This window comes from Phragmites australis, chromosome 15, assembly GCF_958298935.1.
Source record: "Phragmites australis chromosome 15, lpPhrAust1.1, whole genome shotgun sequence".
In the NCBI taxonomy this organism is placed as follows: Eukaryota; Viridiplantae; Streptophyta; class Magnoliopsida; order Poales; family Poaceae; genus Phragmites; species Phragmites australis.
In genome coordinates this window covers 5853372-5867029 of record NC_084935.1, presented here as the reverse complement: position 1 = coordinate 5867029, position 13658 = coordinate 5853372, and the positions used below count along the sequence as shown (strand labels likewise).

At 42.3% G+C, this 13658-nt stretch overlaps 2 protein-coding genes across 2 annotated transcripts; one reads left to right on the top strand and one right to left on the bottom strand.

Moving 5' to 3' along the window:
* Window positions 1–294: 294 nt before the first annotated feature.
* LOC133893607 (L-type lectin-domain containing receptor kinase SIT2-like) lies at window positions 295–2887 on the bottom strand. Its single transcript, XM_062334672.1, has 2 exons — window positions 2731–2887; window positions 295–2646 (listed from the first exon to the last, which is right to left on the bottom strand). The coding sequence occupies exon 2, from the start codon at window positions 2555–2557 to the stop codon at window positions 548–550; it is 2010 nt and encodes a 669-aa protein (XP_062190656.1). The 5' UTR covers window positions 2558–2646; window positions 2731–2887; the 3' UTR covers window positions 295–547.
* A 3366-nt stretch (window positions 2888–6253) lies between these two features.
* Window positions 6254–13216, top strand: LOC133891990 (probable homogentisate phytyltransferase 2, chloroplastic). Its single transcript, XM_062332725.1, has 11 exons — window positions 6254–6606; window positions 8091–8212; window positions 8301–8447; window positions 8588–8813; window positions 9694–9767; window positions 9940–10032; window positions 11116–11233; window positions 11684–11746; window positions 12150–12182; window positions 12634–12712; window positions 12793–13216. Exons 1-10 carry the CDS (start codon window positions 6427–6429, stop codon window positions 12706–12708), a joined length of 1131 nt encoding a protein of 376 aa, XP_062188709.1. The 5' UTR covers window positions 6254–6426; the 3' UTR covers window positions 12709–12712; window positions 12793–13216.
* Window positions 13217–13658: the final 442 nt, after the last annotated feature.

The window sequence follows — 13658 nt, the reverse complement described above, 5'->3', positions numbered from 1 at the left end:
ACTTTTGGACCTCGCGGGTCAATTCTGGAGTTACGAATGATCTTGACACGGATGAACTTTTAGCGGCTTCAGAATGCGCATTTGACTGGTTCTCAGCGAGTGTTTGTCAGTTCATGCACAGCTTCGTGCGATACGGTCATCCCTGATTCGCCATCACCAGAACACGATTGCTCGTTATTGTCATCATATGAACATTTATTTCATTTTATAAAGAAGCATGGAATATTTCTGGAAAAAAGGAAACGCGGGATATTGCCCAAGGACACATTTCAGATAAAATACTGAGCTAGCTCAAAGATAAACTTACTACTCGATCCATTTTTGACAAAGAGCTCTTTAGCTACCACCTCCAAAACTTAGCACACCATACTATGTTTTTCCTCTCATTTTCCTGTTACTTTTGTTTTAAGGCATACTATATATCGGAGCTGTCTCAAGACTACAATTCAGTAAGTACTAAAACACAAGAACCCCCATTTCATATTACAGCAACAGCAAGATAAACAATTACACTCCTTAACTGCAAGAACCTATCACCTTCTTCCGGTTATTTCAGAATGGCACCCATGCTCGTGGATGACACACATGACATCATATTCTGGCTGGACTCCCTGGTATACATCCGCTCCATTACGGTGAAGCCGAGGTTCGCCGGTGACAAGTCTGGAAGGACCACATCGCCGTCGAGGTACTGCATGACATGTCGCATGGTTGGCCTTGCATTGGGCAATGGATGCGAGCACAACAGCCCAAGCTTTAGTACAAGAGAGACCTCTTCAGGATTATACCCATTTGGAATCCTCGTGTCCACCGAGTCAATAATCGAACCCTTGCGCCAATGCTCAATTACCCTATCAGCAAGCACGATACGACTATTGTGCTCATCCTGCTCAACAGGCCTTCGTCCGCAAGTGACTTCCAGAAGGAATGCCCCAAAAGCAAAGACGTCGGTTGCCGGAGTTGCCTTGCCGGTGTGGCCCAATTCAGGGGCTAGGTACCCCATAGTGCCCACAACATTTGTAGTATGCGCATCGGCTCCATGATCATACAGCCTTGCGAGGCCGAAGTCTCCTAATCGTCCATTCATTTCGCCGTCGAGGAGCACATTGCTTGCCTTAACATCTCGATGGATGACAACTTGCTCCCAATCCTCATGGAGATACAGCAGTCCTGATGCCACTCCTCTAATGATGTGAGATCTTTGAGGCCAATCCAATGTATCCATGCTTGGACCATACAGGTATTTGTCAAGGCTACCATTTGGCATGTAATCGTAGACCAAGAAAAGTTCACCTTTGCGTCGGCAGTAGCCGAGTAACTGCACGAGGTTGCGGTGCCGCAGTCGTCCCATACTCGCAACCTCAGCGATGAACTCCTTCATGCCCTGCTTGGACTCATGAGACACTTTCTTCACCGCGACCTCCATGTTGGACCTGCGGAAAACGCCCTTGTACACGCTTCCAAACCCTCCTGCTCCAAGCAATTGCTTGTCACTGAACCCTTTGGTGGCATGGAACAATTCCTTGTACGAGAACCGGTGCGGGCCGAACGCGATCTCCCAGTCCTCGCGCAGCTCGGCGTACTTGATCCGCTGCCGCACCAAGGTGTAAATCGCGATGCCCACAGCGAACATCAGCGTCGCTGACGCTATGGGGAGCACGATCTCCAACACCTTCGACCGGGGCTTGGACCCGGCCGGCGGCAAGGCTGGAAGCTGTGAGATGTTCAGCGCTGGGGCCGGCCCGTCCAGCGCGAAGCTCCAGCCGACAACGAAGTGGCGCGAGAAAAGGATGCCCGTCGCCGACGTGAACCCGACGTACGCCGTGCCCTGCACTACATCGGAGAGGTCGACGGCGGTCTGCAGCAGCGGCTTCTTGGGCCTGGGCACTCCCAGAGGGGCCATGGTCACCGTAATCGTCGTGGTCTCGCCGTCGTAGTCAACCCAAACTTGCATGGCCTTCCGGCTAATGAGGCTCAGGTTCAGGAACTGCCCGGTGCCATCGTCGTAGTACCCGGCGTCCGCGGCAACGCTCGACTCCAGGCTGTCAACGTCCACGCCAACGTGGTTGCTGTTGATGTCGTGGAACTCGGCGTTGAAGAGCGTGTCGAACTCCACGGCAAAGATGTTGGTGCTCCGGTTGCCGTTGTCGGTGTCGTTGAGGAGGCCCAAGAACTGGCCCGGCAGTGCTGTGGACAGCACAACCCTGTCCGCGGAGACGAAGAAGGCGAGGCCGTGGCTGCTCAAGTCGGTGTACTGCCCGAAGATGGCAAACACGAAGGTGGTTGAAAAGGACCGCGCGGCCGTGGCGTTCCGGGCGTCCGGGTCCCAGAACGGTAGGGGAGACGGGTGGAGCGCGTGGCCTTTCATCTGGATGGTGCCGTTGGTCAGCATCAGGAGGCCGTTCGGCATCACCGTGGCCGAGCCGTCGAGGGACAGGTTCGCACCCTTGAAGCCGTTGTAGACGAACTGGCCGTCGCTGCCGCCGGTGGCCGCGGCGCAGAGGTAATAAGCAGGCACGAGGAGAAGACATAGAACGGTGAAAAGCTGAAGCAGCATTGCTTTTGCGTCGCGGTGGCGCGGCTCAAGAAAACGTCCGCTTTGTCTCCCACTTGAAAGGCTGCTTGCTTAGCCTTGAACCGCAGCACCTGAATTTCAAGATAAACTTTTGCAAGTGTTTGCAGGGAGGAAAAAATCTGGAATTCTTGTGGCGCGTTAAGAACGTCACCTACCAAGCTGCCGGAATGCCGAGTGGTGAACTGCTGACTGAAATGCCTGAATGGGTAACTGCAGTGTCTTCCTAGTCCCTGCACACATGTATATGTTGTCTATAACATTACATGTTCTCATATACTCTCCCCAAACGCAAATTCTCGATGATTTGAACAAAATCCGACAAATCTTTTAAAACTTTGACGATAAATAACTTTTAAAATATTTAGTTTGAAAATATAAAGTCATATGTATATATTTGTCTAAAAAATACTTTCATAATCTTGTAAATTTATCCGATTGTAGAAACATATCCTAAAATAAATAGTGGTCAAATATACATGTAGGAGACCGTGTCATGTTGGAATGTCAAGTATTTCTAACTTTAGAGAATAATCTATATTATACATCTCATTCAATACGACTAGCAATGTTGGCCACGTTAATAGCGTGCTAGACTCACTATAATATTTTATCACGATAACCTTTAATTAAAAATTAGTCTCTTTAGCCTTTTTAATGAGGTTGGTGTCATTTAATTAAAAAAATATAAAATTAGAAGAAGAGATAATAATTATATTAGTAGAAGAGAAAATTATTTATTCTTCAAACACTACCACATATAAAACAGACGTTTCTTAGGACCCATCACTGACAAAGTACCTATAGACGATTGCTAAAATAAACATGTGTGTAAAAATGACCGACCGTCTCGTTGTGCTAAAAGTCACATACGGTTTCTAATAGAAACCGTCTGTAATAAGACACATATAGATATTAATAAAAAATCGTATGTGATGTGTCATAAGACGCTAATGGATATTAAGAAAAATTATCTATGATGTGTCATAAGACATAACTAGATACTGAGAAAAACCGTATCTGATATGTCATAAGACATATATGGACATTGAGAAAAACCGTCTGTAATGTGTCATACACAGATGGACATTAAAAAACAATCTGTGATGTAAAGACACAAACAAACATTAAGAAAAATCATCTGTGATGTGAAGACACATGTGGGCATTAAGAAAAACCGTCTGTGTCTATAGGGTAAATATTTTATGAATTTTTAAATAGCGTCAAATAAAGAAAATGTTTATATAAAATTTGTATCTCTCAACAAGATCTACAACTTTACAGTTTATAACATTTTCATTTGAAGTCATTTAGATACTCAAATAATTGTGCAAAATTTTGGACAACAAAGGTTAAAACGATAAAATATCATATTACCATCAACAATGATGCATAGGTGTTGGGGAAAATGCCCCAGTCCATGGATACCCTAACGATGTATAACGGCATACTATGACGATTATAATTCCCAAATTAATATAGCGCAAGTAAAAGTAACAACATATCAAAAATAACATCATATGTATATAATTACAACATAATCTCAGAGGCAGGATGGTAATTTTTCCTACCCCATCTCTCTATAATATGAGCCCCCAAGGGGCAAGCAGGGGAGATCGGACTTTTTTCACTCATTCCACATACTCTCTTTCTTTTACTCTCTCCCTCCTCTTGGCTTAGTGGCATCTCCAAGCTTGAGCCCCCTCTAGTGGAAGGGGCTCTCGTCGTATTTTGTGTGAGCCTATTTTTTGTGCCCCAATAGATGACGTTGTCTGTGGGATTTTCGAGCAAATTGCTACGTCAAAAAGGTAGGGAGGAGACTGAGGGGATGCGACGTGCAACCACCTATGGGCAACTACATTGCGAGCGCACTATGTTGCACATACGACAGCAAGGGAGCCCACTGCCCATCCTTGCCATCCCTGCCAGTAGGCATGAGGGGGTGGCCAGTTGTGTAGCCAGTTATTTGTTTCTCTACTGCTTTTCAGATGTGGGGATGCTCTCTATCTGTCTGTATTTCACCAGGAGCAGGGTGATGCCACAATTTATGTGTTATATGCTTAGATGTCGGTTGTATGATGTTAGTTTGACTCTCTTTGTGTTGCTTGTTGCCACTCACATCAGTGTTTCTTGGATTTGCATGTTGAATGCGATTTTTGACGGTTTTAAGAGTTCCTGACTCGTCTTTGTCTGGAGTTTGAGTAGCGTCAAGATCAGCTACTTGCACAGAATCCTCGTATAACGCTTATGGAGGCTCTTATGGAGATGCACTCAGAAGATACTCATCCGTGTGGTTCTGAATTGCGGCCACTTCCTTTAGTGTCGGGTGCTCTTTCATCTGCTATGCTTACGTCTCTGTCTACACTGCCGCCTACTCCTTGTGCAACTCCTTTGCCTTCCGTGGCCTCTTCAAGTGGTGGTGGTCACCTTCGTTGCGCCTATTGTAGCATGGAGGGTCATGTTGAGACGAACTGCTACCGAAAGAAGAAGCATCTTCGACGTTTCTCTAGTACTTCTATCTTAGCTTCCTCCTCAACTACTTCTTTGATTGACACTTAGTAGGATATTGTGACGCTATTTCACCACCTGGTTGCTACCTCTTGCTCAGAACCGGCAGGTTTTACTGGTTCTGCTACACTCTCTTCTATCACTGAGAGACTACCTTCTACGGAGTCAGGTACTTCACCTAGGTTTCTTGACTCAGGAACATCTTTTCATATGACTTCTGATTCTTTCAGTACGTCTTTGTTTCATCCTATTGATTCTCCTTTCATGTCATTAACATCTCTTTATGTTGCTGGTCGGGGCACCCTTAGCACTTCTTCTTTTAGCGTTCATTCTTTTAGATAGCGTGGCATCGCCTAGTGGGGTACCCCTTACCTATTACACCGACAGTCTCCTCCACCATCTTTTCTAAGTATTCGTTATTCTCCTCCCTCTTGAAATTATACGATCATATTGTGAATTTTGTGTATGTAAATATTTGCTTGTTATGCTATATTATTTTACTTCTTCGGATTGCTATATCTTAAATTGATTTCACGTGTATGAAAATATATTTGCAATTGTTAGTGTGTGTAGAAGGGAGCAACCAGCAGTTAAAAATAATAACAGAAGGGAAAAAGAAAAGCCGTAAATCTTACATTTCAGTTTTGCTGCACATATTATTTTAAAGTATCGTTTTACCTACATACGAGTCATCTTCCTCCGCAAGCTTGACTTGTCTGTGCCGCCTGCAACCGTCATGCCCCACCTCCGCGCGTTGCCGCCTCGCTGCCTTGTCAATATCTCCTTCGACGACGGTGAGGCCCACCATCCTTCCCCGACGTCGGAGCTCGTCCCTCCCCTCCCTCTGTTGCCGTGCCCTAGCCATGCCCTCCTTCTCCTTCGTTGTCTCCGGCGTCCACCCATTCCGAAACCATAACCTATAAAGCCCTAACCCCAAACCTAATCCGGTGATGCAAGGTGGCACGATAGCAAGAGGAGGCGTTAGAGAGGAGGAAGATGGCTCGGAGCATACCGGAGAGACAAGAACGTGATGTTGAGCACGAATCTTCAACACCATCAACAGTATGGGAAGATAGCATTCGAATGATATTGAACCGTTCTGAATTTAATATCCTTTGCGAACTTTATCCCCACACCCCACCCCCTAAAATCATTTTTGCCGCAGAAGGAAATCATTTTCTCCCCCGCCGTAGCAGCCACCGCACCACAGCCATAGGATAACACATCCACGGCTGTAATCACCCGCCTCACTCCCCCTGCCTTCCCGTCACCAATGGCGAAGGGTGGCTGAGAAAGAAAAAACAGAGCCCACGGAGCTCCCACAAACGACAAACCTCCTCCTCCCAATGGCTCCCCTCGCCTCCCCTCCTCTCCCATCCCGCGCCACCGCCCCTCGCTTCCTCACCGCCCCCGCCGGTCGCCGGCATCCAAGGCTGCTCAACCCGCCGCGGCCCGCGTCCCCGCTCCTCTCCTCCGCCCGGGCTCCATGCAGCGCCACCCGCGAGCGCAGGCGCGACACCGTACGGGTGAGCCTCCCGATTCCCGTCTATAGCTCGATGCGAGTGGCGAGCTCGAGGTCTAGTGGTTGCTTGCGGTGGTTCGGCTCTTGCTGCGGGCTGCGGCATGGGTGATTTGTGTTGCTGCGACTGCGCTAATCGTGTATGCAGAATGAGCGATCATGTGTATACGATTTAATATATGAGAGACACGAGGCCCACGTTGGCTTTGCGATATTGTACCATTGTCCGTGCGTCATACCAGCAAGTTCAAGCAAAATGGTGCTGCTATTGCCTCTAGATTAGACGACTAGAAACTGACGTACCTGTCACAAGGATACACTAACCTTTGCTACCTACATGTATTCCACGACTTTGTTATGGTGCATTGGGGATTGGAGGAGCACATGCTAGTGCTGCAATTTCTGTATGTACGGGTCAGATTTGCATGAAAATTTAACCTTGTGCTACATCTTAGTGTAAACTTGATGAAGGTATTCCTATAGCCAGAGTTTTACAGGTTGTGTTGTTGTCTGCTTAAAATGTTATGTTAACCTTGTGACCGTACGAGTCAATTGTGTGGAACAAGTGGACCTGACAGGAAGGAGTAAACACAATTTTTTAAGATTTCTCCCTGGTGATGTTTATATATTAGAAGCACCTGGTGAATGCAAAAATGGATGCCAACCCATTGGGTTAGTCACTTTAGAGTGCAAAGATCTGTGCTCCTGCTCATGGTTTTGGGGAAAAAGAACTTTGAGAGTGCAAATATGGATGCCAGTCAATTGGGTCAGTCAGTCATAGTTGGTGGTCATGAATAAATGCTTTGAAGTTTCATCCAGACATATAGTATATGTATTCTTTTTTTTCCCAATTTGCAACAGGGTGTTAGCACAAAGAAACTGGTCTTGAAGCCCTAATTTATGTGATTAGGATAGTTATTCTTTTTCGACAATTTTTGCATAGCGATTGGAGCTATTATTTAAGATACAATCATAGCCTATTCTTATATTTATTGAAGATATAAAAATGCTGATGTTCCGATCCTGATATCCCATCTATACAGATAGGATTTTGGTCAAAGATGAGTCATGGAGAAGCTCAATTTGGTTTCCTGATCTGTCATCTGTGTATATTTTGGTTCATCTATCATAAAGACAGCTTAAACTAATTACTTTTTTCCCTAGTAATTTCCTCAGTAGTCTGGTCATTACTTTGACTGCACTATAGAAATTGTATTACTAGACAGAGAATCGAAAACACCTTAGAAAGTACCTAATACAAATTGGAAGTTTGTATTGGGCACTTGGTCTCATTGGGGACTATCACAAGTATAATGGATATGATTACCTTTGCACTGTATTGTGTTTCGTAAAGACATCATTCATGAGAATTATAAATGATCTCATCATTTATTACTCAGGGCTTCACTCTATTTACCTACGTTACTACGTAAACTATGTGTATCTTGTTGTATAGTATTAAAACATTGGTTTCACCTGGTCCTCGTACAGGAATGCTCTCAAGCTGATGCTGCTAGACCAGCTCCACTATTAAAGACACTGTCAGACCTCAAGGATTCCTGCTGGAGATTTCTGAGGCCACATACAATTCGAGGAACTGCTTTGGGATCCATGTGAAGTTCTACTGTTGTAGTCTTATATTTATAAGGGTAATTAGGGCATATTTTTTCTTTTGGTACTGATATCATTGGGTTGATGCAGAGCTTTGGTTGCTAGAGCCTTGATAGAAAATTCCCATCTGATAAATTGGTGGTTGGTATTCAAAGCATTCTATGGGATTGTAGCGTTAATCTGTGGCAATGGTTACATAGTTGGGATTAATCAAATCTATGACATTGCTATTGACAAGTATGTACAATCCCTCCATGGCTTGGCTTATTTTTAGTACCTAAAATTCAGGTGCTCCTACCAATTAGCATTGGAAGTCAAACATCTCCTACACATTTTTCTTGTACACCTGAAATTTCTAATTTTATGCTATTGAACAGGGTAAACAAGCCATATTTACCCATTGCTGCCGGTGATCTCTCAGTTCAGTCAGCATGGTTGTTGGTAATATTATTTGCATCTGCAGGCTTTTCAATTGTTGCGTTGAACTTTGGACCTTTCATTACCTCTCTATATTGCCTTGGCCTATTTCTTGGCACTATATATTCTGTTCCTCCATTCAGACTGAAGAGATATCCAGTTGCTGCTTTCCTTATCATTGCAACGGTATTTTGCTCCCGCCTCCCTTTCTATTTTTACTTCAGTAACACCAGTGAAATTTTTGTTTGATTTTTATATTTTGGTTTATTCTTAGATAATTGATATCAAAGCGTTGCTGGTTAGATTATGCATGGTAAAAATGAAGATATGTCAGAAATTAATATGTAGTCCTAGAGTCCTAGTTACTTAAAACAGAACACCTAAATCATTTTATTCTATCATATGGGAACACCTTACTCTTTTGATCCAAAGCTTATGGGGCCAACAAGTATGTGAGATGTCCATGTCCCATGTAGCTGAACTATGCTTTCATGCAGCATCCTTCGAAGATGGAGAGATGGGCTGTAGCTTAAAAAGAATTTCTTATTGGCAGTGGCATCAACCTATTTGTTACATGTTAACCAAGCATGGTTAGAGCTAACAGTGCTAAGATTTAATAGACATGATTGCCTGCGCTTGCTTCTGCACACTAATTTTGTTTTCATGAACTTGGGAGGGAAAAGGATGATTAGCTGAGAACTCAAGTTTCTAGGATATATATTTATTGGGACAAGAGAAATAAGAGTGTGACTAGCAAGTTACCTCCACCATTACTATTGCAATACCAATTTCTTTTAGAAAAATACCTTGTGAGACCTTCTGAAAAATAACTATTGAAGCTTGCCTCAACTTTTGATCTGTTTATCTGCAAGAAATTTTACTTACCAAGGTAGTTTTGTACTAACGTTACAATTGGCACATGATGCGCAATCAGAACTTCTTATTTCTCTGGATTTATGCTGCATGTCCCCCCCCCCCCCCCCCTAGATTTCATGTTTAATACAAGCACACTTTATATGTTATATATATCTTTTTGACAAACCCGTCTTTCAAAAAAAATTATTAGGTTCGTGGTTTTCTTCTCAATTTTGGCGTGTACTATGCTACTAGAGCTTCACTAGGTCTTACATTCCAATGGAGGTAAATAGTCACTGGAAATTTATTTGGAATTGTTTCTTTATGTAGCATTATATTTAGATGTTCGATATCTCCTCACTTAATGGAGTGGCAAGAGATCTGTAAATCTCATTGCAAACAAACGTTCAGAGATGATGGTGATGTTTAATGACTTATGATGTCTTTCTATCTGCAGCTCTCCTGTTGCTTTCATTACATGCTTCGTGACATTATTTGCTTTGGTCATTGCTATAACCAAAGATCTCCCTGATGTTGAAGGAGATCGCAAGTGAGTTTCTAACTTCACATGGTTCTGTAGTTATGCTGTTTCTTTTTTCCTCTCTAGTAAAAGATCATGACACTTTTTTGGGTTGATTTGGCTCGTCACTGTTACGGTACAAAAAACATTGTTCTCCGGAGTCCATGAACCATTCTTCTTCATATGGGGAATGGGCTTATGAATACCTGAATCCATCTTTTGTATTGAGTCAGTTAGTTTTATATCAACATATATTCGTCAGAGGACAGATTATGTTTTGATTACTTTCCTCCAGACCTACTTTCATCAGTCTACAAAAATTAAGACGGCAATGCCATTGCAATTTTGTGCTCCATGCTTTTGCCATCAATTGCTTGCTTGGACTAGGCCATTAGCATTCGATCGCTGGCCAAGCTGCAGAGAGGTAATTGCATGGATGGAACGGAGAGAGAAACCTCAGATATTTTAATCCTGGTGTTTTAGCTAGGATCGGTGAGATTTAGTTTTATATAGTATAGTAGTACTGAAATACCCCTTCTTAATTTTTAGTAGTTTTGCTTTCAGATTTGTACTTTTTTTACAAGTGGACCACCGGAGCAAACACCCTCTTTATGTTGATGGGTGTTTTTTAATGCATGTGCATGTCTGACGTCTACACATTGTCGTTGGGGGCCATTGTAATCCCCAGACTAGGTTCTAAAATATATGGTCAAAGCACCTAGTTTATCAATTCCAAGTGGTAAAACGGACAATAGTATTGCAAGCTTGTGATAATTGTGTTATATTTATCCAATTTATCCCAAGTGCCTGAGCCAGGATGGCTTGAAGCTGTACTGAGGATTTTAGCCTGGGAGAATTTATCTAAAATTACCATAAAGCATAGTATACGAAAATATTCCCCAAAGATAAGAAAAAGGGATGAAATTTGTTGGTATTTCGCTGTGACCAAATTCAGCGTTCTAACTTAGTTTTTGCACGAGTTTCACATAATATTCAATAGTAGCTGGCAGCAGCCCAATCCAGTTATATTTATCCTTGTGTAAGAAGTAAGAACCATCAACATTCAGTAGTTGAATTACTGGCATTCTACTTGTGATGTTTTTCCCTTCTCAGGTACCAAATATCAACTTTGGCGACAAAGCTTGGTGTGAGAAACATTGCCTTCCTTGGCTCTGGTTTATTGGTAGCAAATTATATTGCTGCTATTGTTGTAGCTTTTCTGATGCCTCAGGTTATCTTACTAGTACTTTTACCATTCCTTCCTCATTCCAGCTCGAGTCACACAAGCACAACAAGCGCCATACATAATGTTCAATTTACTGACATTGTTTACAGACTCTTGTTGCTTTCAGATTTCACTTATTCAACTGTAGCAAGTGCTAAGTTGATACAAACACACATTAGCACAACTACAATAGTAAAACTTATGATCACCCTTTACCGCTATTCTCTGTTATAGTATACACTTCCATAAACCGTGTTAAGACTTGGGAAAATGCAGAATTGTCATACTAAAATGTATTTTATTTCTAAACCATAACAGCATGCATGTTCATTATCCTTAGAATGGCTTTTCTGTTCACTAGATTTTCCAAAACAAGTCATTATTGTGATGCATGGTTCAATCCAAGCAGTGTTACCTGTTCCCTTTTGCATGAATGATGTTGTTCCAATTCTGCAGGCTTTCAGACACACTGTAATGGTTCCTGTGCATGCTGCCCTTGCAGCTGGTTTAATTTTTCAGGTAAATACGTTGACTGCTGCATACAATAGATACTAATGTTTCTCTGCTATATAATTGTTCAATGGTATCATGTGTCATAATAATATTTGGGCTAATAGGTATTGTTACTTTGTGGGCTGTCATGGGCTGTAGTACCTAGCTATTTGTTTTTGGACTAAATGGAATTGCATAGGTAAGTTCATAGGTTGTGGGGCCTAAAGCACACTGTTTTGGATGGATTGCATGGAATTTGCGTTGGTAAGTACGTAGGTTGTGGGGCTTAAAGCGCAAAACACTAGAGATACTGCTTAAGCAAGCTGCACATAAACTTCAGGGGGTACTACGATCACAGCTAGTATCTGATTTTGCTTCTATAGCACATGCCTTTTTGTTCTAACTTGATTTTTCTGTTCCATGACTTCAGACATGGGTTCTGGAGCAAGCCAAGTACACCAAGGTGAGGTTTTAACTTCCATTCTTCATCGTAAAGTTTATACATAGAACTCTTCAAAAAAGTTCATACTTGTACTCGAACAAGTACTCACCATTCTATCTTGTTTAATGCAATCTGAGAGATGTAAGGTCTTCATTTGTTTTTGGTTGGAAATGTTACCGTGCAGAGCCTTAGACACGGAAACATATTCAACGTATGTAAATAGAAATCTCAACTTGCCATGTGCATATGTTTCTGCTTTTGGATAGATGGCACCATTGATATTACAATCGTTCTTAGGACTTTTATTGTGTATTTGGTTAATCCTTTTCTTCTTGATAGAACAGTTGGTAAAGTAATTGTAGTATCTGATATGGCAAAAGGGCATAAGCTTTTGAGGGGGGAAATGGTTTTTTGTTCCAAGCCCACTCGTGCAACCTTGCTTCTGATATAGAAAGTCGCCTTCTGTTCGCAGGATGCTATTTCGCAGTACTACCGGTTCATTTGGAATCTCTTTTATGCTGAATATATATTCTTTCCGTTAATATAGAGAGGTAACTGTTTCTTGTTAGCATTCAACCCTGTTTTCTGAAGTCTATCTACTTCCTATATTTATTTGGATATAAATTGCCAGATCTTGTTGTTTAACATGGGCTACAACCTAAATGATGCAAGCAAACGAAATCAGAGAGAAGTTGACAAGAACAGGAAATCAAACATGTCAGCTCAGGGAAGTAATAGTAGATAAATTTCTCTTTTGTGCATATAGAGAGGTATGGTCGTGGTGCGGTGTGGAGTTGCAGTGACTTATTTTGTAGTATTTAATGTCGTGGGATGGTCCGATGTATGAACGTGACAACGTTCGGGGATGGTATACAGCGTATAGGATGATCAGAGCAGAGTAAACATGCCTATTCGACGTCACGATAGGTTAGGAGTAGTTGGTTCCGTTAGAGGTAGGTTCGTCACAGGTTTGTTTATGCATCTTTGCCTCTGGTATATAAAGGAGTGCAGTTTCTGCTTGTAGCGAGGACATTCTATAACAAGTTCACCTAATTCATAAGACAACACATATGACGTAGAATTGTTATCTCACAGAATACCCGAATATAAATAAATCTTTGTGTTCTTTAGTCTAGTTTGATATACACATACAGAAAACATATATTAACACGTCTGTCATTTGGTATACATAGGATCGTTGTCAGTGATTATCACTCGACAGTTTAAATATTAATTTTCAATCTAATATAAAAATAAGATGACTTATCTAAATATCCTCGATATACATATAGTTTCAACCTTATAAATTTAGATAAAAAATACCTAGCTCTATTTTTTTAAGTTAAAACTCTACTGAACAGGACCTTATAAGAAATCTATCAAAGAAATGGATATCGATTTTCATTCTCGTTTTAGTGCCCTATTTTATTCTACAATAGATGCAACCCGCGCCCAGCGACAGCGACAGCCGAGCCGTGCTGTTCCCAGCGCGGGAGG

What these genes read in the sequence shown, in the direction of transcription:
- LOC133893607 (XM_062334672.1), bottom strand. Translation starts at nt 2,557, where the DNA reads ATGCTGCTTCAGCTTTTCACCGTTCTATGTCTTCTCCTCGTGCCTGCT.
- LOC133891990 (XM_062332725.1), top strand. Translation starts at nt 6,427, where the DNA reads ATGGCTCCCCTCGCCTCCCCTCCTCTCCCATCCCGCGCCACCGCCCCT. An exon ending in GGAACTGCTTTGGGATCCAT is followed by an intron (nt 8,213 to 8,300) that starts GTGAAGTTCTAC and finishes GGGTTGATGCAG; the next exon opens with AGCTTTGGTTGCTAGAGCCT. An exon ending in CAGCTGGTTTAATTTTTCAG is followed by an intron (nt 11,747 to 12,149) that starts GTAAATACGTTG and finishes CCATGACTTCAG; the next exon opens with ACATGGGTTCTGGAGCAAGC.